Here is a 25,301-nt window from a genome sequence, read left to right on the forward strand (position 1 = left end):
GGTTAACTATAGGCACTGCAAATCTGACAAGCTAATATATAGAAAAATAAAAAGGAACGAAACATATTAAAAATAAAAAAAAATTCATAATAATTATTTCAAACATTAAGAAAAAATTGTTCTCTTTAAATTTATGAAATAAATAAATAATAATATATAAATAAAATAAATGTGTAAAAAAAGAAAATCCCAATAGCAACAAGTAAGAGCGTGCTAAGATCGGCCGGGCCGAAACTTATATACCCTACACCATGGATCGCATTTGTCTAGTTCTATGCGCGGTATCTCTTTTTAGCCAAACAAAGAATATTGAATATGAACTGTTATGCTATTGGAGCTATATCAAGTTATGGTCCGATTCGGACCAATGATGAAAGCTGAACATTCTACAATGTTCAGCTTTCATCATTGTGTAATATTTCAGTTCATTCGGATAAGAATTGCGTCTTGTAAGGGCTCAAGAAGCAAAATCGGGAGATAGGTTTATATGGGAGCTGTATCAAGCCATTGATCGATTCAGACCATATTAGACACGTATGTTGAAAGTCATGAGAGAAGCCGTTGTACAAAATTTCTGACAAATCGGATGAGAAGTGCGCCCTCTAGAGGCACAAGAAGTCAAGATCCCACATCGATTTATATGGCAGCTGTATCAGGTTATATACCGATTTGCGCCATACTTAGCACATATATTGGAAGTCATAACAAAACACCTCATGCAAAATTTCAGCCAAATCGGATGAGAATTGCGCCTTCTAGAGGCTCAAGAAGTCAAGACCCAAGATCGATTTATATGGCAGCTATATCAAAACTTGGACCGATTGAAACCATACTTAGCGCAGTTGTCGGAAGTGATACCAAAACACCATGTGCAAAATTTCAGTCAAATCGGATGAGAATTGCGCCCTCTAGAGGCTCAAAAATCAAGATCCAAGATCGGTTTATATGGCAGCTATATCAAAACATGGACCGATTGGGCCCATTTACAATCCGAACCGACCTACACTAATAAAAAGGATTTGTGCAAAATATCAAGCGGCTAGCTTTACCCTTTCGAAAGTTAGCGTCCTTACGACAGACAGACGGACATGGCTAGATCGACTTAAAATGACATGACGATCAAGTATATATATACTTTATGGGGTCTCAAACGCATATTTCGAGGTGTTACCAACAGATGACGAAATTAGTATACCCCCATTCTATGGTGGAGGGTATAAAAATATTGAAATTTAGCACCACATTTAAAACCAAAATAAGTTTTATAAAAAAACTAAGTTTAAACAAGTAAAAACGTGTCGTACCTACATTTAGCTTCCCATCACTTCGGGAATATATGTAAACAAGATTTCTTTAAAATCCGGTGAAAATGCATGATTCTCGGCCTATAGCAGCTTTATCGAAATATGGACCGATCTAGACCAAACTCGCCATAATTCATTATTGAAAATTTCAGCACAAGCTGGTGCAAATGCAAATTTGTCCATAAACATTGCATTAAGGGACAGGGGCAAGCTGGTAATAAGTCACAAATGGGTTTTAGACTGTCAATCGGGAGATCGATATATAAGCAGCTATATCTAAATATAATCCTATCTGCAGCATATTCGGTAGGATGTGTATGGGTTTAACTTAGCTCTCTCTTTACTTAATGTCATGAAAAACGAGGAATAAATATGCTATTTATGGGTGAAAGACCTTCAATCGGGAGATCGGTCGATATGGGGGCTATACCCTAAAATGGTCCGATCTAAATCAAACTCAACATGGACGGGGGGCCCTACCTCTTACCCTAATTTTCAGAAACGCCAGATCTCGGAGATGGGATGTGCGATTCAAGCGAAAATTCGTGCGCTCTCTCTAGAAACCTAAAACCTAAAATTTGGTATCCAAATTTCGGATGGAGTACCTGGGGGGACCGTCCCACCCCAAAACCCATCATATATATTTATAGACCAATCACGACAATATGGGACCCGAATGAAAGGTATTAGCGAGTGGAATACGAATCTGATACCCAAATGTGGGACCAAGTGTTTGGGGGACCACCCCGACCCCCAAAACACCCCTTAATCGGACCTATTTACCGACCATGGCAATATGGGACCCAAATGAAAAGTACCCCAAAACCCACCAAATATATTTATAGACCAATCACGACAATATGGGACCCAAATGAAAGGTATTAGCGAGTGGAATACGAATCTGATATCCAAATGTGGGACCAAGTTTCTGGGGGTCCACCCCTTCCCCAAAGCACCGCCCAAACGAGACTTATTTATTGACCTTGGCAATATAGGGTTTAAATAAAAGGTATTTGAATGAAGAATACGAATCTAATATGCAAATGTGGGGCCAAGTGTTTAGGGGACGCCCCTCCCCAAAAACGTCCCCCAAAGAGGACAAATTTACGGCCATAGCAATATGGGGCTCAAATGAAAGGTCTTCGGGAGTAAAGCACGAATGTGATATCAATATTCGGGAAAGTGTCTATGGGGCCACCCCACCCTCATAACACCACGCATATAGGAAGTATTTGCTAACCATTGCAATATGGGGCTCAAATAAGAGGTATTTTAGAGTAAAACACAAATCTGATATATATAAGGGGTTTAAATGAAAGGTATTTGAGATTAGAAAACGAATTTGATATCCAATTTCGAGGCCAATGGCTAAATGGGGTTCAAATAAAGATATATGATAATAGAGCGCGATGTTGGTATATTTTCAGGGCTAAGTGTTTTCGAAGCCAATGGTTATATGGGGTTCAAATAAAGATATATAGATATATGAGAATAGAGCACGATGCTGGTATATTTTCAGGTTTAAGTGTTTGGGGAACCACACGATTCCCTAAAAAACCCATAAATCGGGCATATTTACCAACCATGTCAATGTTGGACTCATATGAAAGATATTGGGGAATAAACACAAAATTGATACCCACTTTCAGGACCAATTTTCTGGGAGTCTACCCCTTTCCCAAAATACCCCACAAAACCCAAAATCGGACATCATGAGAATATCAGGCTGAAATAAAGTTTTAAAGAATGAAGTACAGCTGACATCCAAACTTTAATGACATTAAACCTTCCCGTGAATTCGTACTCCAATAAAGATCAGATGGGATTCAAATAAAGGCACTTGTGTCTGAGGCAGCACCTCACCCCCGAAAAACCCCAAAATCGGACATCATGAGAATATCAGACTGAAATAAAGTTTTTTAAGAATGAAATACAGCTAACATCCAAACTTTAATGACATTAAACCCTCCCGTGATTTCGTACTCCAATAAAGATCAGATGGGATTCAAATAAAGGTACTTACATTGTTATACTTTTAGTTAAGCGACTCTCCTCAAAACAATGGCAGTATGAGGTTTAAATAAATGGTATTTGAGAGAAGAGCACATGCTGATATTTTTTAAGGCTAAGTGTCTGAGGGAGCACATTGCCCCCGAAAAACCCCAAAATCGGACATCATAAGAATATCAGACTGAAATAAAGTTTTTTAAGAATGAAATACAGCTAACATCCAAACTTTAATGACATTAAACCCTCCCGTGAATTCGTACTCCAAAAAAGATCGGATGGGATTCAAATAAAGGCACTTACATTGTTATACTGTTAGTTAAGCGATATGCATGTACTATTTTCGTAGCATGGTATTTCACTAAAAGCTCTTTAATTGTCGAAAATAAATATTCAAAGGATAATTTTGTTCCATATAAAGTAAAAGAGGCGCAGCGGAGCAGGCCCGATCCAGCTACTCGGGCAATAAATGCAACTTTAAAGAGCCTAAATCGGAAGTTTGATCTATATGGGGGCTATACCTAAAAATTGTCCGATCTAAATCATACCCGACATGGACGTTAAGGGGCTGAACATAGCTCACTGAGTTATATTTCAGCGAAATCAGCCAATAATTGTCTGCAATGCCCTGGGACCTTAAATCGGGAGATCATTCTATATAGGGGCTATATTAAGATATAGACCCATTTGAACCATATTCCTGAGCTTACAACCTTAAATCGGCAGATCGGTCTATATGGGGGCTATATCAAGATATAGTCAGACGAAATTTTTAATATTTCACTTTCCGAGTTTACCATCCGCACTCAGTTAAAACAAAAAAAGGGAAAAATATTGTACACAATTGCAATTTGCAAGCCCATGGGCCTGCTTGGGATTTCTTGAATACACGCAAAAAGTAAAACGTTTGAAATATCTTTAGAAAAACATATCTGCTTTATTGGGTTGAACGTTAGTCTTGAATTTACCATAGTTTGAAAAGTAAAACCTTAAACGACTTCACCAGTGATAAGGAATGGCTCTTTTACTCGTTAATTCAAACATTTTTTTAAGCCAAAAATGTTTTGCTTACAGCGAAAGATGCCTTGTTATACGAAAAATTGATTCGTTTATTTATTTTTCTCTTGTGTCTCTCCCATTTGGCAAAGAGTGTGAGAGCGTGATCGTAGGAATACGTACGCTCAAAAGATTTTTTCATTGAGTAACAGTCTTTCTGGCTGGCTGTCAGTAGCAAAGTGTACATTAGACCGTCCCATGCTATAAAGAAGAAATATTTGATTGGAAAGAAGTGCATACCCTCCATTTGTTATATTTTGATTCCAGTATGCAAAATACGAACTATTGTGGCGATCGGTTAACGATACATTTGCCGACACGTCGTCCAAAGTTAGGCGTAGTGCTATCTAAGGAATCCAGTTGAGTATTTTGGGTCCTAACCTAACATTTGGAGCTTATAAACGTACATTACATTCCAAATCGGAAGAGAAGTGAACTCGGGAGATTGTTTTATATTAAGCTTTTTTTGGTAAACCTATCTGGGCGGAGTTTGGTGTGAGTAATGGAAGGAAAAATGAAATTTACATACTTCTTCTTTGCATACAGGCTTCTAAGAGTTTATGAAGTCAAGTCGAAGAACCACTTTACATGGTATCTGTATCCAAATCTAAACCGATATTGCCCCAACGACCTATATCAGTAAGTAGTCTCTGTGCAAAATTTCAAGCAAATGCAAATTTCAGGTTTGCCCATGAACATTGGATTAAACAACAGGGGCAAACTTTGCACATATCAATGAGTGATGTCCGATTCCAGTTTAAGCTCAGTGATAAGGGACCTCCTTTTTTGTAGAAGTTTTTAAATGGCATAGTACCTCACATATGTCGCCAGCATATGTTAGGTGAACATTTTTTTCTACCATGTCCGCCTATGACGCCGAACGCCTGGATTCAAATCCCGGCGTGAACATCAACAAAATTTTCTGCGGTGGTTATCCCCTTACTAATGCTGGCACGCTATGCGGCACGCCGTTCAGACTCGGCATAAAAAAGGCCCGTTATCATTGAGCTTAAACTTTAATCGGACTGCACTCATTGATATGAGAGAAGTATCCCCGTTTCTTAATAGAATGTTCATGGGAAATTTAGTATTATATTTTAACAACATGTGATAGAAAATGTAGATGGAAACATTTTTTAAATCATATTTCTACAAATGAAATCAGTTTCCGACAAAATATGTAAGAAATTGTATTCCAGTTATTCTTAGTCGCTTTGCTGAAAAACGATTTCCTAACTGATATTGTGAATCATTCGTTATGACTGCTCACGTATACCCCACCCCCACTTTTACAAATAATTATGAGACCTGTGATTACCAGAAGTCACATGTACTGCGAGCATAAAACATGTGTAGAGTGAGCACACTGACATTCTAAAAACCATTGAAATAAGCACTCATCGTGACTTAGAAATCTATAAAGAGATGGGCAGAGAACTGTATGAACAAAAGCCAAGAGCACGCACTCTCATTCACTCACAAAGTTTACATATCGTTGCCTGATATAAAAATAAAATACAAAACAAAAGTGGCAAGTTGTACACTTTTTTTGTCCTCTTTACGTACTTTGTACACTTAACAATCAGGGTTGGAAAGTTATAATAACCGATAAAAATACTTGCAACTAAGTCCAATAAGATTACAACTCTCTAAGGTGGCAATAGGCATAGACTATTTTGATTTAAGACATTTGTGATGCGTAGAAATGTCATCAACATTTTATTTCAATTTCCTATTTCATGTTAGGACCTAAAATAATCAACTGGATTCATTAAATAGCACTTTATCCAACTTCGTACGTCGTGACGGCACGAGTTATCGTTAATGCATCGCCATAATATTTCGGATTGTATGCATTTCTCTATTTGCAAAAGCTATTTTTCTCCTTTATAGCATGTATTTCGAACGAGCAAAGCTGGCCGCTCGAAATTTTTAACAAATCTTATTGATGTACGTCAGGATTGTAAATGGGCCAAACCAGTCCATGTTTAGATATAACTCCCATGTTTATATAAAAACCGATCTCCCGATTATATTTCTTGAACCTCTAGAGTGTTATTCTTTTGCGATTTGGATGATTGGATTGGATTTGCACAATAACTTTTCCTATGACCTCTAATAGCGGAATCAAGTATAGTCCGGAATCGATCAAAAACCAATTTGACAGAAATTTAGAACGAGACGTATATAGCTCCTTTATAAACCGACCTCCCGATTTAACTCCTTATACAGCAACAGAATTATATACTTATATCAAAAATTCATGTGGATTTCTCCCATGATCCTTTTTTCAGCCTATAAAGAGAAACCGTGCAACAACTTGACAAATACGATCATTGGTGGAGGGTATATAAGGCTCGGCCCAGACGAACTTCAGACGCTTTAACTTGTTGAAACTACTACTCAATCGATCGGCCCTAAATTTCAGTCTGGGCCGTTTTTCATTTGGGATGGGGCGACTCATCTAACAATTAGCCCCACTATTTGGATATCTGATTCCGGCTCTACTCCTAAATAGCTTTCATTAGACATTTTCTTGATTGGTCTACATGTCCGTTTTGAGGTTTCTTTAGGGGTGAAACAGCCTCCAGACACTTTCATTTGATTTCCATATCGATCTTATTAACATACACGTCATTTCGAGGGGTTTTTTTGGAGATGATCCCAAAATTGGATATCAAATTCCTACTTTTATTTGACACTCATATTGCCTGATCATGTCAGTTTTAAATTTTCAGATTTTATAAAATCAAGTAGATTACCTTCAAACGATAGAAGGTCCATATGCTGACTTCTCAAAGTCTACTTTCATCAAAAGAAGTTCAACCGTTTTTGACTCTACAGGAAACAAAAACACTTTGAATTTTATATATAAAAAAATTTCGTCGAAAATTAGGTTTTATATAGAATTTCGTCAAATTTATCTAATATCCAATTGAGGACAAATACAGAAAAATTTCCATTAAGTAACCGCCATTCCCATCTCTGCCAACTTAAATACATGACAGACTATTGTAAACATGGTTATTGTAGTCGTCGTAACAGTGACTGCAGGCTCGCAGTTACAGAGCATATGTTCAATGCACGTGAATTTAACCGAATGGCATCGACTGCGAGAGTCATTCGAGTAACGTCATTGTTTATTTCTCTCGCGGAGGCATATGAATGCAATGCGTGCAAAGCAACTAGTATGTACACTGTGCAAAAACAACACGCAAATAACAATGTGCTGTAACAGGTGGTCCTACAAAGCCGGCAAGTAGTTAAGTCTGTATACACATCCAAAACACTAATTAAATGCAATGTTTATTTTAGTACAGATTGTCTTGAATAGGTAAATATGGAGCGATGTTATGAATTAAACCATTGAATACAGCATTGTAATTTGTGGTTTAGAAATAATAAATATGAAAATAAAATATAAATAAGACGATCTCGGATGGAAGTTAAAAATAATTTTTAGGGGAAATTTTTACTTATACAACACAATTTGAGTGAGCATTTCTGCAAGGTAATCTTTTAAGTGCCAAGGGGCCTTATTTATTTAAATTTGTATCGTGCTCGAGAGTGATATTTCACGCGAGTTCTCGGGCTCGAAGCGTAACGCATACTCACGCGCGTCTTTTTTCGAACTCACAAGCGAAAATAAATTTCGTACATCCTTCGGGCATTGCCGAAAGAAGGTATATCCCACTACAGAATTTCCGATGGTTGGGTTAGTATGAAAATTAATACACCCCATGTCACTTTTGACATTGACCTAAGCCAGTAATCGGCTTTTTGTGAGCTCTAGAATTTCAGATAAATCGATTAAATATTGCGGATTCTTCTATAGGCAGAAACTTAATGGAATAATGGGCGATTATAACAAGAACTTATCATGGGGTTTTTCATAAATTGGGCTAAGAGAATTGGTTTCGGTAGGTGCTCAAGATGTCAAATCGAGAGATCGATTTATAAGGAAGCTATATCAGGTTATGGACCGATTTGTGCCATACTTGGAATTATTATGGGAGGTCTTAGTAGAAGACATCGTGTAAATTTTCTGACGAATAGGGTAAGAATTGCGCCCACTTAAAGCTCAAGAAGTAAAATTGGGAGATCGATTTATATAAAAGGTATACCAGGTTGGCGATTGTTTAGAACCAGACATAGCTGTTCGAAGTCATAGAAAAAATCGTCAGCAAAATTTCAGCCAAATCAAAGATGTATAGTTGGAAGATTGGTTTATATGGGAACTGTCATTAGATATCAACTGATTCGGACTGAGATGGTCTCGGGCCCGGCTTAAACCAATGCTCTATGCACTTTTGAGAATTTGCTTCAATTACTTTTCCACGAACAATTTTCAAAGGATTTGGCCCGTCTTTGAAGACCTACACGGTTGATTGTTGTTCTGTTTCAGGCTTATACTTTTAGATCTACGATTCGCCATCTTTTACGGTCTTACAAACGTTTTTTGAAGCATCGCGAGCATATTTTTTCAACATTTCTTTGCACTAATCAACACGAACCTTTTTTGAACGATTTTCAAATTGGGCGGAATCCAACGAGAATAAACCTTTTTTAGGGCAAGGTGTTCATGTAATATCGAATGTATGCCGGTGAAATGGCCAAGGATGCCTCTGTCATTAACGCACTTTATCAATGTTCTCTGATACAATGGCAATTTTTGAACGACCTTTACGAAATTCGACTTTGAGCGAGCGTCGGTCACGACTGAATTCGTTAAATCAATTTTTCACAGGGTTGTAGGATGTTGCTTCATCTTCATACAAAAATTTAAGTTCATCAATGTACACTTCTCGTGTAATCCACGCCAAAAGGTGTTAAAAATGGTCGCACAAAAATGACGATTGAATTCAATTTTTTTTATCAATTTAATTTTTTCAAGCTATTGTCAACAACATAAATGATGGTCGTGCATCAAAGCGTTCCGGATACGATTATGTTAGAAAATGTAAAATTTTCCAATTAAAATGTCAGATTGCACCTGGCAACACTTGGTGTGTCCTGGGCCAAAAACTTATAGAGCAACCATCGTATTATCGAGAGATTGGTTAATATGGGAGCTATGTCAAGTGATGATCCGGTGATTCGGTGGGAGCTGAATCAGGTTATAGACCGACTACTTTCATGGTTGGTTTAGATTGAAGGGCACGGGACTAGTAACGTCGGTTACAAGCCGCTTCACTCGGAGACCTAAGGTCTATTGTGTTTATGATCCATTCAATCAATTCAGACCTCTAAGAACTCAAGAAAAACAATCCAGGAAATTGCTGGACAGTGACACAACAGGTGCTCGACTATCTACAACTTCTCCTCGTCATCGCAAATCCTGTAGACGTCTCCCTCTCCCTGCATTCAGCCCCACTTCAAGAACCGGACGTTTCAATGACCAGTCAGGACTTCTATTAGCAGTCCTAAGTCATGCTTAGGCCCCAGGATAAGCGTACTCGTCCACAGGGCCTTTGACACCCTAGAACCTACAGCACTAGGTCTCGCCTTATTTGCGCAGTCATCGTAAAAAGCGTCCACTTTAGCAAGAAGCTTGCACAGTGGAGGTCTCACGGATTCCATAGCAAGATGTGCGCCAATCAGCTATCTATTGCTGACTAACTCGTCTGCCGTTTCGTTCCCCGCCACACCTTGATGGCCTGGCACCCAGCAACGCCTGATATCCTTTCCCATGGTTCGAAGAAGCTCTTCGCATCTTCTAAAAAGTTTCGACCTCACGCGGCCCGATGCCAGAGCCTTCATCGCCGCCTGACTGTCCGTGTATGTCGTGACGGTCTGATCGGGTGGCCGCTTCCGCAGCAATATCGCATCCATTGTTTCAAGATCACGAACACCTAAACCTGAAAGAGACTGCACCCCTCCAGAAGTCTATAAGATTCCCTGGTTCGTGGTTTCAAGCGTAACACCGAGGCCATACCGAAAGTTGGGCTTATGTGACCCAACTTGGCCCTGATTTGGAAGGGGCTTTACAACTCATCGGTCTTAACTAAAAGGAAAACAGAACTGCACCAAGCGTGTGTGGAGCAAACAGACAGACACACGAGCGGATGTGACTTATAATTGTTTGTACAAAAGAAGTTACCTAGTATTTATACTTCCGATTCGTTCAATATTCGTGTTGGCTCCAAAAGTGAGGATTTTCTCATATTTTTGTCGAATAGTCGGGATAGCCAGAAAGTCGGAATAATACCGACCATCTGGCAAGCCTATATCTGACAAAGTCGTATACTTAGGTGTGATCTTGGACAGGAAACTCAATTGAAAGTGTCACATTCAGAAGCGTACCATGAAGGCTCAAAGATGGTGAGTATTATGTAGACGGGCCGTAGGATAGCCCACTAGCTCTACAGGAGCGTGACTAGAGCAATACTTACACCTCAGTAGTTTGATCGACTGCGATGAAGAAAAAATGCAATGTAAGGATAATACACCAGGTTCAGATAACATTGTGTATTGGCATAAGCGGTGTGATGAAGACCAAACCCACTGGGGCACCGAAGACTAGATATCCGATTCATAGGCATACAGATTAAGTGTGAGGCAGCCACTGCGGTATGAGACTTAAGAAGATGGGAGAATGGATAGAGGATAGGAGCAAGTCATACCATCGCGGCTGATAAAGCTCCCGAATAAACCGATCTCTAATTTGCTCTTGTACGCTTCCTAGAAGCTTTAATTTTTAAAAGTTTAGGTATGTAGAGTTAAATTATGCCCTTCAACTTTATTTATTTTGAGTAAATTTTTTGCAGAATCCATGGTGGTGGGTACCCGGGCGAATTTTTTTTACATTTTTACTTGTTAACGTTTCATTTATCCAGTTTCGACTGTACAATAAAATAGGATGATGAATATATCCATGGTGGTGGGTATCAAAAGTTCGTCACGGCCGAACTTAATACGTTTGTACTTGTTTAGTATTAGCCTTGTTTTCTCAAGATCCGGTTCTCCCCAAAGAATTCTCCTCGTCCTACCGAACTTTTCCACAATGCCACATTCGCTTTTCTCGCCCATGCCTTTATCTCGGACTGCATCGCTCAGAAGACTTTGAGAACCAAGTTTATTGACGGCAGTCCTCTGGACTTCACGGCCAAATAGTCTGCTCTTTCATTCCTCGTTACTCCGCTATGGCCCGGCAACAAAATACTGAGGATCGTGACATCCCCATAAAAGGTGTCAATCTTCTTCTTACATTACCAGGGTACCTATTTTTTCGATATCGGAAAGGGGATGGACCCTCTCCCTAACCCCGATAGTCAATAACACCAGATCTCGTAGATGGGTGGAGTGATTCAAGAGAATTTTCCTTTAGATCCTAATTATAACCCAAAAACACGAATCCGTCATATAACTTTTGGGTTGGGGTATCTGGGCGACCTCCCCAACCCAAATCCGTCCACACGGATCAAAGCGTCTAAGGATCCGCCCCAAACCAGACATATTTACCGACCATAGCAAAATGGGGCTCTAATGAAAGTTATTTGGCACTAGAGTATGTTACTGATATCCTCTTTTGGAGCCAAGGCATTAGCCTTCAATTTTAAATATAAATGAGTAATATAATATCCTGAACTTATTGTTCGCGAAATCTACTTGTAGTTTTTCGTGAAATCCAGCCGATTTGAATATTTTCACACATACCATGAATATTTCATAAAAACTAGTAGATATGTTAGTTTTTACCTCTTACATTTCTCTAAGATATGAATGGCCAGGAGAAAAATGGAAACCGAGAAACCAGAACGTTTGCAAACATACGAAACTTCTAGAAAGGGAAAATAAATTCGCAGCAATGCCATCTCTACCCCTTGCCACCATTTTGATGGAACATGGCATAAGGACCACATGGACATATCGCTTTCCTTTGCATGCTTTTGAGCACACAAAGCACATTGGCCACTGTCGTGATAGCAATGCCGCCTAGGGTAAGCTATGGTGATGCTAAGGGTGAACAAATGATGGTAGATTTGAGGCAAATTATGGTATTGGTGTAGGGTGGTATGTCTGCGCCGCACAGTACGCAATCACATAGATGTAAATATTCCATAGAACATGTGCTGCGACAGCAGCTCGAACATTGCCAGTGACACGTGAGCCGAGAGGGATACATGATACTTTGTGGCAGATATAATCAAATTGTTTTGATGCGAATGCTTTCAGTGTCAGACTTAATGGCAAGCAGTGAGAACAAAAATAATTTGCTATTGACACAAAAATAAAATCAAAAACACATATAAATACATATACGTACTTATAAACAAAACAAAACAATATCATATTACCATTTAAAGAGAAGGTAACATAAAATAATGTTCTACTTTGGTGTTTTGTGTAAAAATAGATAAAAACGGAGAGCAAACTAAAACGGATTAACGAAGTAATAAAAAACAACAAAAATAAAAATATATTTTTATAATCCAAAACTTAAAAATCATTGTTGTGAGTAAACCCTCAACATGGAAGGAGAATCTACAGAATCAACTCACAACACTAAGGTGTCTGATTCCGCATATTCAAACAGTTGCAGCAACAGTCAATCACAAAGAAGGTAAATATTTTATAGTTTATTTGTGCTGCGCTTATTACAAAGTTTAGTGTTGACAATTCGAAAGTTTATTTTCATTAAATACGAGCCACTATCCGCACCAATGTTTGCTATGTATTCTGGAATAAAATCTATCTAACAATAACAACTAAAAGAAATCCTCCTGGGAGTCAAAAAACTATTACGGAAGATCGGTTAATATGGGAGCTATTTATAACATAAAGCGGCCTATATCATTCATTCTCTTGGAAGATAGTGCACTTTCGAAACACGGGCGGACACGGCTTTATGTCAAGAAAAAGAATTTTTAACCAGAAAGCAATCGGATTTCCTGGTTTTAAACATAAATTTGAACAAGTTTAAACCTAGCGACTTGTAATTAAGGTAACTCTTCTCCAAGGACGGAGTAGAGTTACAGAAAGTTAACTGTGATTCGGATAATATAGCTGCAGCATGGTTTTCACAGGACCTGGGACATCTAAAAAGCTGAGTAGAAAAGAGTAAACAAGTAAGAGCGTGCTAAGTTTGGCCGGGCCGAATCTATATACACTCCACCATGGATCGCATTTGTTGAGTTCTATGCGCGATATCTCTCTTTAGGCAAACAAAGAATGTTGAATAAAACTGTTATGCTACTGGAACTATATCAAGTTATAGTCCGATTCGGACCATAAATGAAAGCTGAACATTGTAGAAATCATTGTGTAATATTTCAGTTCATTCGGATAAGAATTGCACCTTATAGGGGCTCAAGAAGCAAAATCGGGAGATAGGTTTATATGGGAGCTGTATCAAGCTATAGATCGATTCAGACCATATTAGACACGTATGTTAAAGGTCATGAGAAATCGGATGAGAATTGCACCCTCTAGAGGCTTAAGGGATCTTAAGAATTCGAGATCCCGGATCGGTTTATATGGCAGCTATATCAGGTTCTATACCTATTTACGCCAAACTTAGCACAATTATTGAAAGTCATAACAAAACACCTCATGCAAAATTTCATCCAAATCGGATGAGAATTGCGCGCTCTATTGGCTCAAAAAGTCAAGATCCAAGATCGGTTTACATGACAGCTATACCAGATTATAAACCGATTTGAATCATACTTAGCACAGTTGTTGGAAGTGAAAACACTACGTTTTAGTTAAATCGGACGAGAATTGCGCCCTCTAGAGGCTCAAGAAGTCAAGACCCAAGATCGGTTTATATGGCAACTATATCAAAACATGGACCGATTTGGCCAATTTACAATACCAACCGAACTACACTAATAAAAAGTATTTGTGCAAATTTCAAGCAGCTAGCTTTACTCCTTCGAAAGTAAGTGTGCTTTCGACAGGCAGACGGACATGGATAAATCGACTTAAATTACATGACGATCAAGAATATATATACTTTATGGGGTTTCAGACGCATATTTTGAGGTTTTACATACAGAATGACGAAATTAGTATATACCCATCTTATGGTGGAGGGTATAAAAAGGATCAATGGAGTTGAAAATGGCTCAAAACACAACCTGGATGGACTTGTGCAGCTCCATGTAAGACACATCCACGGCCCTAAGCTATGGAAGATTTCAGCCTTCACACCTGCTACAATAGGAACTCTGTGGTTGTTGTTGTTGTAGCAGTGTGTTATACACTGAGGCGGCAGCCCTTGCCGATGGATAACTCCATCGGGTCAATCCGGTACGTACAACCGGCTGCCATGGGATTGAGCTCTGTGGTCCAAGTTTACAATCGGTAACGATCACTGGGAGTGAATGCTATCTAGACCCGCATGAAACGCTGAATGGCATGCTGTAGGCTATTTTTCCTTGCAGAAGCCGCTTCTTAAGTCAACAACTTAAGGCTTGAAGGTGGCATCTTTGAATTGTTTGCCAGGGAAGCCAGCCAGTAATGGGACTTATTAATTTCAGGCTGGCTACTACTGAATCTTTTGTGCTTAAGAGCGAAAAAAAAGTACGTTTGAGTTTAAATCCAGAAGTTCTTAGCCCATGAACCATTCCTACACACATCCATGGTTCCTGGATTATACCAACTTCAAATTCTCCTGCCATCGCAAATGCAAATTTGCCCATGAACATTGCATTAAGAAACAGGGGCAAACTTCTGACATGCCAATGACTGCAGTCCGATTTAAGTTTAAGCCCAATAATAAGGGACCTCCTTTTTATAGCCAAGTTCGGACGGCGTGCCGCAGTGCGACACCTCTTTTGAGGAGAAGTTTTTACATGGCATAGTACCTCACGAATTTCGCCACATTAAGAGAGGATAACGACCGCTGAAAATTTTATGATGGTCTCGCCAGGATTTGAACCCAGGCGTTCAGCGTCATAGGGGGATATGCTAATCTCTGCGCTTCGGTGGTCTCCTCCTCCTGCCATTAGAAGGACTTTTAGTGCCACCGAAGCGGCCTTACAATGGTGGAGATTAATCTGCAACAACCGGACTGTAGTCAGGTTCCAGAATTTCTACCAACGTTGCGTTAGCCTCGTCTTCTGAATCTGACAGGAGTTAATCATAGGGTGGGGCGATTAGTATGAAAGGAAAATCTTAGGCCCTTCGCGATTCTGATTCTTGGGATTGCACTGAGTAAAAAGCACGGTGAAAATCGAGACTTTAGAGTTTGATTTGTCCGACTTTTGTCACGAAATAGTCAGAGCTAAATGCAAATACTCCATGTCTCCGATTGCTATCAGCCTCATCCAATCTACCAATCTTCCAGTCAGTGGTTGAAAGGTTTGAATTGCAGTCCCTTAGTTTTCCAAGTATGGTTTCAGGATCTGAGGGAATCCTTGGTAAAATTTCTTTAAATTTTCTCAAAAGACAAAATTCTTTAAAATTTTCTCTAAGGGCTAAATTTCAATGAAATTCTCTCTAAGGACAAATTTCAATGAATTTTTCATGACCTAGTGGCTACAGAGAAAAAGTTCATAGTCGGCTAGGCACAATTGGGGAAAAAAGTCTGTAATTTCTGAACAGAATTGTAGAATTTATCTGTAAAATTTCAGGGTCCAAGAAGGCAATTTTGAAAGCCTGCCTGTTGGTGGGCTTTCAAAATTGATTAGCTGACGTTATGTATGAACGTCATATGCGGACATGTTAACCTCTGCGCTCCATAAAGTATATATATTCTTGATCTTTTTGACATTCTAAGTCAATCTAGCCATGTACGTCCGTTTCCCGTCTGTCGAAATCAAGAAAGATTTTGCGCAGTCACTTCTTATTGATGTAGGCCATTGGGGATTGCAAATGGGCCATATCGGTTCAGATGGGGATATAGCTGGCATGTTAACCGATCTCCTGATTTGGCTTCTTCCAACAACTGTACCGAGAAAGGTCCAAAACGGTTTATAACCTGATATAGCTCTCATATAAGGCGAAGACCCGATTTGGAATTGTGCGACCCTTGAAGCCGCAATTGTAATCCGTTTCGGCTGAAATTTGCACGTAGGGCTTTGTTACGACTTTCAACAACTGTGCCAAGTACCGCCCAAACAGGCGTATTAACAAATATTGCTCCTATATAAACCGATTTCCCAATTAGTCATAAACGGCCCTATAAGCTCCAATTTGTGCCAGATTAGGTAGAAATTTGGTATATAAGCTCAATGATAAGATACCTCCTTTTTCTTACCGAGTTCAAATGGCGTGCCGTAGAACGAAACCAATTAGTAGAGAAGTTTAACACGGCTGAGTACCTCACAAGGGTAGCCAGCATTACTGATGATAATTTTTTTCTGAGAATTCTTCTGACAATTTTGTTATGATGTTCTCGGCTGGATTCGAATCTAAGTCTAAAACAAACTCACTGTTCGAAATTTCTGAGAAATTATAGTCACAGGATCTTAAATTTTTTTCGATTCATTCATAAACAGCAAGGATGCTCAGGTGTCTAATATTTCTGATTTTATGGGCGTAAGACCTTTCATCACGATCGGGTAATAAATGTGCCTTTTAAAGACCCAATATCCTTAACCGGAATATTGTTCTATATCCAAATAGAGTACGGTCTGAACTACAGTTAGTTTGAATCTCGAAAAGTCAAGTACAACTCACTGTTTCAAATTCAAACAAAATCGGATCAAAAATAGACTGTAGCGAGTGTAAAAAGTTCTCAAAACGCAAATCCCAGGAGATTCTTAAATTTTTACAAAAACTTTTTCAAAGATTGGGAATCTTACTAAAAACTGTTATGGCCGGTATGGGAATTAAAAGTATTTTTTCTACAAATGTGTGCAAAATGTATCCGACGGACACTTGGCTTAATCTGAGTCTGTCTTTTTCTCTCTTTGACTAATCAGAAATGCGGGCCTAATAAATAGCTGATAACAAATTCCAATGTACTTCTATGCCATTTAATATAGCCCTTTGTTTATAAAGGTAGTCTCGCATTTATTTTTTGAAATAACATATATACGGCATAGGAAAATTTGATGTTTTTCCTACTACAAAATTTTTTGAATAAAATCTTAAAGAATACTATTTTGTTTTTAATTTTAATTTAAAAATTATTCTTTCCTTTTTCACAGCGGCAGTTCGAAGTCCCGCCTTAGCGGTAGCCATTCCTCCGGAAGCAGTGGATATGGCGGCAAACCTTCTACACAAACAAGCAGGTTAAAACTAAAGCTTTCTAAATATTTTGATGAACCTAATTTAAGGTATTCTTCTTCTCCCGTCTCTTCTTAAAGTGAAATTCATCTCACCAAACGCGGTAAAGACAAAGGAAGAAAGAAAAAGAAGCAAAAATGCTCATCAACAACTGTGGGAAATACCCTGGACTCACAGGAGGATGTCACCAAAGCAAACGAGGCAAAGGTTGACGAAGATAATGATCTCAATGATATAACCATGAGTAAGAAATCCGAAAGAGCATATTTAACATATGGAGCTTATTTGGATGTACATGTATATTCTTAGGTCAAAATAATCGCCAAAAGGAGAATAAGGAAAATTTGGAAAAGGAAACTAGTGAACATAAATCCGAGAAATCACTGCAATCGCCTATGCCGTCTCCGTTGTCGGGTAAGCAGATAAAATTAGAATAACTAAACTTTAAAGGAAAGTAGCCTTTCCCATATTTTCAATAAAAAAAAAACTAAAAAGGCATTAAGTTCGGGCGGGCCAAATTTTAAATACCCACCTCCTCGGATATATTTAAGAAGTTTATTCGCGAAATTGACAGGTTTATATGACAGCTATATCCAAATATTATACGAGATGGAATACCCTTCACGGTTGTCGAAATGACTACCACAAGGGACTGGTCCAAATTTAAGCGAATTGGGCCTTCTATAGTTTCAAAATATAAAATCGGCAGATCGGTCTATATCGATACATCCAAGTATGGTCCTGTCTGCACTATATTCGGGGAGGGTGTGTAGCGGTCTACTAGTTAACTCACTGCAGCAAATTAAAAAAAAATCGGTAATAAAAACCTGTTCTATGACTTTGATCAGGAGATCGAACTAAATTCCAGCTATATCCAAATATAGTCCAATCTAGACCAAACTCAGCATGGAAGAGGAGGGTTCGGACACAACTCACTTTTCAAAATTTCGACGAAATCAAGCCTTATATGAGCATCTAATAAGGCAGAAATATGCAAATATGGTCCTATTTCCACCATATTCCCAAACTATGTGTAAGGGTCTAATTCACTGTACTGAATACTGCTTTTATAGATGAAAGACCTTCAATTGGAGACGGATCCATATGACATTATGGTCTGATCTAGATCAAATCTTGGTACGGATGTCGATGGGTCAAATACAACTTTCTATTCCAAATTTCAGCTAAGTCGAATAATAAATACGCGTTTTATAGAACTTAAATCGGCAGATCAGTTTATATGGGGGCTATATGAAGATATAGTCCGATCTAGCACATCTTCGAACTTACGGTGCCTATGGTAAAACAAGTAAAAAGGTGCTAAGTTCGGCCGGGCCGAATCTTAGAACCCCACCACCATGGATTCTCCTAAAAGTTTATACAAAATGGATTTAGTTGAAAGGCATAATCTTATGCTATCGTACATACTAAACTTCTGTCAAACCTTCTGTCGAACAAGGATAACCATCAGACCGGTTTATATGGGAGCTATATCAGGTTATATATATATGATGACTAAGAGCACCACATGGTTTGGATCCCTTAACTTCAATTTATGTGGTGTTCATCGTCATCACGAGAAGTTTAGCTGAGAGCTACCGGGCGCTTCCACAGGTTGCGGATAGTGGAATGCTCCATACGGAGTAGCTGCAATTGCAGTCGCGGACAATCAGCGGTATCGAGCGGTGAGTCTCAGTGAGAGACCAGGGGCGCAGGCTCATGTATAAATACTGAGTGCCTATGATGCTCGATATGAAAAGGCGAGTTTTTGGAGCCTTTAAATAACCACCGGCCACTTGGCATCGGACATTATATCAGACTTGAGACTGGTCTATATGTTCACACCGACAGGGACAACATGAGACTAATATGTAACTTTTTTGGGAAAAAATAGCAATCTGACATCCAACTTAAATGGACAAAGCGTCTAACCAAATAAATGAAAGAGATTCCTATTTTTCTTCTATGTGATTTTTTCAGCCCACACTAATCAGGGAGCCAAAACGGAAAAGACTTATGAATCTGCACCAGGAAAATTGGAGAGCTCAGGCAAAGCAGAAAAACTTAAGGAGGTAATTGTCGATCTAAAGAAACAAACCGTTCATTGAAAGACCATAACGCTAACCATTTCGTGGGAAACAACCCCGGCTTTTTTTTATTGTAGGATAGCTTTTGCTGTGTCATTTCTATGCATGATGGCATAGTATTATACACCACACCCAGTATTACGGATGTTCTCGGCTTTCCACGTGACATGTGGTTGGGACGATCTTTCATCGATTTCGTGCATCCCAAGGATAGGGCCACCTTTGCCAGTCAAATAACTACTGGAATACCAATTGCAGAGTCTCGCAGCAGCATACCCAAGGACGCGCGCAGTTCATGTTGTGTTATGTTAAGGCGTTATCGAGGCTTAAAATCGGGTGGTTATGGCGTCATAGGACGCTCCGTGAATTATGAACCATTTCGTTTGGGATTAACATTTCGCGAAGCTCCTGAAGAGGCCAGGTCAGATAATTCGCTGCCCAGTGGCACCAACATGCTCTTGGTCATATGCGCTACACCTATAAAAAGCGCCTATAAAGGTAAGGACTGCAGTATGGGATCATAGGTAACGTTTCGATTTTTTTCTTTTACAGTCTGCGATGAATTACTTTCGCGTAAAACTCCCAAATTTGCGATACGTCATACCAAAACTGGGGTTATATCGACTGTGGATAGTGGTGCCGTTTCGGCATTGGGTTATTTACCCCAGGATCTTATAGGTCGCTCCATATTAGATTTTTACCATCACGAGGACCTTATTGTGCTAAAGGAAATCTACGAGACGGTAATGAAGAAGGGTCAAACAGCAGGAGCTTCATTTTGCAGTAAGCCATACAGGTTCCTAGTACAAAATGGCTGCTTCGTTCTGTTGGATACTGAGTGGACAAGCTTTGTCAATCCCTGGTCAAGGAAGCTGGAATTTGTTATAGGACATCATCGAGTATTTCAAGGTAAATTTTCAAGTCCCCTAAGTTGACAAAACTAAAACCCAAAATTTTTTATGTTGCTCTCTTCTTCTTCAAAACAGGTCCCAAGAATTTGAATGTCTTTGATCCGCCACCTAATAATAAACCCAAACTGTCTGAAGAAGCCATGGCACGTATAGTTCGCCTTAAAGATGATATCGTTAAGCTTTTAGCCGAAACTATTTCACGTCCTTCCGATACCGTCAAACAAGAGGTCTCAAGACGCTGCCAGGCTTTGGCTTCATTCATGGAACCCCTTATGAACGAAGTTGCACGCAAGGATCTTAAATTGGAACTACCAAATGAAAATGAACTCACGGTATCCGAACGTGACTCGGTTATGTTGGGAGAAATCTCTCCACACCATGATTATTACGACAGTAAAAGTTCGATTGAAACTCCACCCTCGTACAACCAACTGAATTATAATGAGAATTTGCAGCGTTTTTTTAACAGCAAGCCTATTACAGCCCCCGTGGATTCGGAGCTACTGAAATTGGAACAATCCTATTGTACTCCGGCCGATACAAGCAGCAATCTCAGTCCCATGCAATGCTTTGAGGATAGCGGTGGCAGTGGCTCTTCAAGAAACTGCACTTCGGGCAGCAATTTGAATATGGGCAGTGTGACCAATACCAGCAATACAGGCACTGGCACATCCTCGGGCAGCACTCCTTTGGTCACTTTGACCGAATCATTACTTAAAAAGCATAACGATGAAATGGAAAAATGTATGCTGAAGAAACACCGCGAATCGAGGGGCCGAGGCTGTGGTGAAAAGAACAAAAAACCTGTGGACAAAGCCATGGAGTACAGTGGACCGGGTCATGGATTAAAGAGGGTGGGTTGCCACTCATGGGAAGGTGATGCCAATAGGCCTAAACAACAGCACACCAATCTGGTGGATATGCAGCGCGAATTTATTGAACATCACAGTGTGTCACAAGGTCCCTGCGTCAGCAACAACAACAAAGTATTCAATAATCGTCAAATTACTTTGGATAGTTCAGCGCTACGCATCCCCTACACTCCAGGTTTAAATTACACCAGAAATGTCAATTTATGGCCTCCATTTTCAGTAGGCCTACCCACCCATCCAACTCACACAGCTCCCATAGCCCAAAATAGTTTCACCCCAGCACAACACAGTATGTTCCCCGCCATTTATTATATACCAGCACCCACTCCAAACGCCGCCGCCGCAGCCGCTGTTCAAGCTAAACGCAACACAGCCGATATGCCCAGTACTTCAAGTCAAACTCTACCCCTACAGTATATGACCGGTGTCATGTATCCACATCCGCCATTGTTCTACACACATCCGGCTGCTGCCATGATGTATCAGCCAGTATCGTTTTCAAATGTGACCAGCAACATAAGTATGGCACCCGAAAGATCGAATCCTGCGGTTGAATATAGAACGGTATGTGGATAAATTCTTTGACTGGAATTAGAATTATGTTAACTTTCAGCCTGGATATATTTCATTTTTTCCAACACAGAATCCTAATATAATAATTGCACCCACACCAGCCAAACCTCAGCAGCAACCACCACTACAACAGGGAGCCTTTCACTCCATCACACCCGTACAAATACAACGTCCTTCGTCACAAGCAACTTCGGTAAAAGCCGAACCAGGTTCGAATATCGTAAGTACTGTGAGGTCATCTGCTTTATATAGCACTAAATCTAATAATTTCTTTTGTGAAAATTTCATAAAAAATTCTTAGAAAAAAAATTTCATAAAAATTCTCTGAGAAAATTACCTAGCATTTTTTCTTTAGACACAATTTCAGCTTCAGATAAAATTTAATGAAAATTTTATGTTTGGAGAAAATTTCATAGAAATTTTGTATTCATGGAAACTCTTCATAGAAAAATTCATGGAAATTTTGTCTTTAGAAAAAATTTCATGGAAATTTTGTCTTTAGAAAGAATTTCATGGAAATTTTGTCTTTAGAAAAAATTTCATTGAAATTTTGCCCTTAGAAAAAATTTCATGGAAATTTTGTCTTTAGAAAAAATTTCATGGAAATTTTCTCTTTAGAAAAAATTTCATGGAAATTTTGTCTTTAGAAAAAATTTCATGGAAATTTTGTCTTTAGAAAAAATTTCATGGAAATTTTGTCTTTAGAAAAAATTTCATGGAAATTTTGTCTTTAGAAAAAATTTCATGGAAATTTTGTCTTTAGAAAAAATTTCATGGAAATTTTGTCTTTAGAAAAAATTTCATGGAAATTTTGTCTTTAGAAAAAATTTCATGGAAATTTTGTCTTTAGAAAAAATTTCATGGAAATTTTGTCTTTAGAAAAAATTTCATGGAAATTTTGTCTTTAGAAAAAATTTCATGGAAATTTTGTCTTTAGAAAAAATTTCATGGAAATTTTGTCTTTAGAAAAAATTTCATGGAAATTTTGTCTTTAGAAAAAATTTCATGGAAATTTTGTCTTTAGAAAAATTTAATGGAAATTTTGCCTTTAGAAAAATTTAATGGAAATTTTGCCTTTAGAAAAAATTTCATGAAAATTTTGTCTTTAGAAAAAATTTCATGGAAATTTTGTCTTTAGAAAAAATTTCATGGAAATTTTGTCTTTAGAAAAAAATTCATGGAAATTTTGTCTTTAGAAAAAATTTCATGGAAATTTTGTCTTTAGAAAAAATTTCATGGAAATTTTGTCTTTAGAAAAAATTTCATGGAAATTTTGTCTTTAGAAAAAATTTCATGGAAATTTTGTCTTTAGAAAAAATTTCATGGAAATTTTGTCTTTAGAAAAAATTTCATGGAAATTTTGTGTTTAGAAAAAATTTCATGGAAATTTTGTCTTTAGAAAAAATTTAAGGAAATTTTGTCTTTAGAAAAAATTTAAGGAAATTTTGACTTTAAAAAAATTTTAAGGAAATTTTGTCTTTACAAAAAATTTAAGGAAATTTTGTCTTTAGAAAAAATTAAAGGAAATTTTGTCTTTAGAAAACATTTCTAGGAAATTTTGTCTTTCAAAATATTTCATGGCAATTTATTGTTATTTTTTCCCTAAAGGCACCTTCGGATTCCTCGAAAAAAGGTATAGCTGGCTCACCAATAGTATCTGTTATGGGCGATTATGTGTCAGATCAGCACAATGAAAACAATCTTAAGGTAGAAGTTACTTCCGTAGTAACTAAACCTATGAGACCTATCTCTAAATATCTTCTTTTCAATTTTTATATTTTGCAGCCCAATACCGACAGTAATGGTAATAGCGATGATATGGATGGTTCGAGTTTTTCCTCATTCTACTCATCATTTATTAAAACCACAGATGGCTCAGATAGTCCTCAGGAAAATGACAACAGCAAGGAAGCGCGAAAATTTAAAGTACATTTTTTTTTTTTAAATAAATTTTATGGTTCATAAAAACCATTTATGTTTTGTACAGGTACAGACTGAAGAAAAAATAATGGAAAATGCTGAAGAAGATGAAACACAGCATGGTGGCCTGTAAATAGTCGATTACACATGACTAAGGAGAGAATAAAATAAATGTGTTTATTACAAATGCGTTTATCATGTCGTGTATGCATCGCTCAAGTACAATACAACTGGGATTGAATACCGTAAGGTTCACTTCTTAATCATAATGTAACCTTTCATGTATTTAGGTTTTTCTTTTTATTTTTCTCCGTTTTAGTATAAAAACTAACCTTATGGACAAATGTATATGTAGCAGTTTTCTACTACAAATTGTTAACAGTCGGCTTTTTTGTTATACTATACTATAGAAGTAAACGAATGTTAACAAAATATTTAAGTAAAAGTAAGAATGACGAATATTACGCTGTTTAACAATTAAACGTAATTAAAAAAATATATATAAACTTACGTGTTGATAATTTCCTTTCATTTGTTACGTTTCTTTTTGGGTTTCGTTGGTGATTTTTCAGTTTGTTGATCGGTTTGAAATTGTCGTAGTTCGGAGCAAAATAGAACCTGGAAATAGTTCAATTCAAACTTCGAACAATTTTGGGTTTTGAATGTTTCATAGAAATTTTGGCTTTAGAGAAAATTTCATGGAAATTTTGTCTTTAGGGAAAATTTAATAGAAGTTTTGTCTTTAGAGAAAATTTAATGGAAGTTTTGTCTTTAGAGAAAATTTCATGGAAATTTTGTCTTTAGAGAAAATTTCATGGACATTTTGTCTTTAGAGAAAATTTCATGGACATTTTGTCTTTAGAGAAAATTTCATGGACATTTTGTCTTTAGAGAAAATTTCATGGAAATTTTGTCTTTAGAGAAAATTTCATGGAAATTTGTCTTTAGAGAAAATTTCATGAAAATTTTGTCTTTTGTCTTTAGAGAAAATTTCATAAAAATTTTGTCTGAGAAAATTTCATGAAAATTCTGTCTGAGAAAATTTCATGAAAATTTTGTCTGAGAAAATTTCATGGAAATTTTGTCTTTAGAGAAAATTTCATGGAAATTTTGTCTCTAGAGAAAATTTCATGGAAATTTTGTCTTTAGAGAAAATTTCATAGAAATTTTGTCTTTAGAGAAAATTTCATGGAAATTTTGTCTTTAGAGAAAATTTCATGGAAATTTTTGTCTTTAGAGAAAATTTTGTCTTTAGAGAAAATTTCATGGAAATTTTGTCTTTAGAGAAAATTTAATGGAAATTTTGTCTTAGAGAAAATTTCATGGAAATTTTGTCTTTAGAGAAAATTTCATGGAAATTTTGTCTTTAGAGAAAATTTCATGGAAATTTTG

At 37.7% G+C, this 25,301-nt stretch overlaps 2 protein-coding genes across 5 annotated transcripts in view; one reads left to right on the forward strand and one right to left on the reverse strand.

The window, feature by feature from the left end:
• Positions 1–25,301, reverse strand: part of LOC106082626 (N-glycosylase/DNA lyase) — a 91,406-nt gene that overhangs the window by 62,693 nt on the left and 3,412 nt on the right. The window contains exon 5 of one of the 3 annotated variants that reach the window (XM_059366984.1): positions 24,421–24,527. The exons of 1 other annotated variant lie outside the window; for it this stretch is intronic. In XM_059366984.1, the coding sequence (XP_059222967.1) occupies positions 24,438–24,527 (90 nt within the window). In that variant the 3' untranslated portion in view covers positions 24,421–24,437. Of the gene's footprint in view, positions 1–24,321; positions 24,528–25,301 lie in introns of those variants that run through there. One more of the 3 variants, XM_059366985.1, reaches the window with a different exon arrangement.
• LOC106082624 (period circadian protein) lies at positions 12,724–24,440 on the forward strand. 2 transcript variants are annotated; one of them, XM_013245246.2, is made up of 13 exons: positions 12,724–12,930; positions 17,468–17,551; positions 17,627–17,790; positions 17,856–17,960; positions 19,527–19,618; positions 19,711–20,131; positions 20,186–20,542; positions 20,620–21,980; positions 22,060–22,209; positions 23,598–23,696; positions 23,775–23,915; positions 23,977–24,154; positions 24,229–24,440. In XM_013245246.2, exons 1-12 carry the CDS (start codon positions 12,839–12,841, stop codon positions 24,040–24,042), a joined length of 3,132 nt encoding a protein of 1,043 aa, XP_013100700.1. In that variant the 5' UTR covers positions 12,724–12,838; the 3' UTR covers positions 24,043–24,154; positions 24,229–24,440. The 2 variants fall into 2 exon arrangements, with proteins under 2 accessions (XP_013100700.1, XP_013100698.1); XM_013245244.2 differs by having other exon boundaries at positions 23,598–23,915.

Source organism: Stomoxys calcitrans, chromosome 4 (assembly GCF_963082655.1).
Source record: "Stomoxys calcitrans chromosome 4, idStoCalc2.1, whole genome shotgun sequence".
Taxonomy (NCBI): domain Eukaryota; kingdom Metazoa; phylum Arthropoda; class Insecta; order Diptera; family Muscidae; genus Stomoxys; species Stomoxys calcitrans.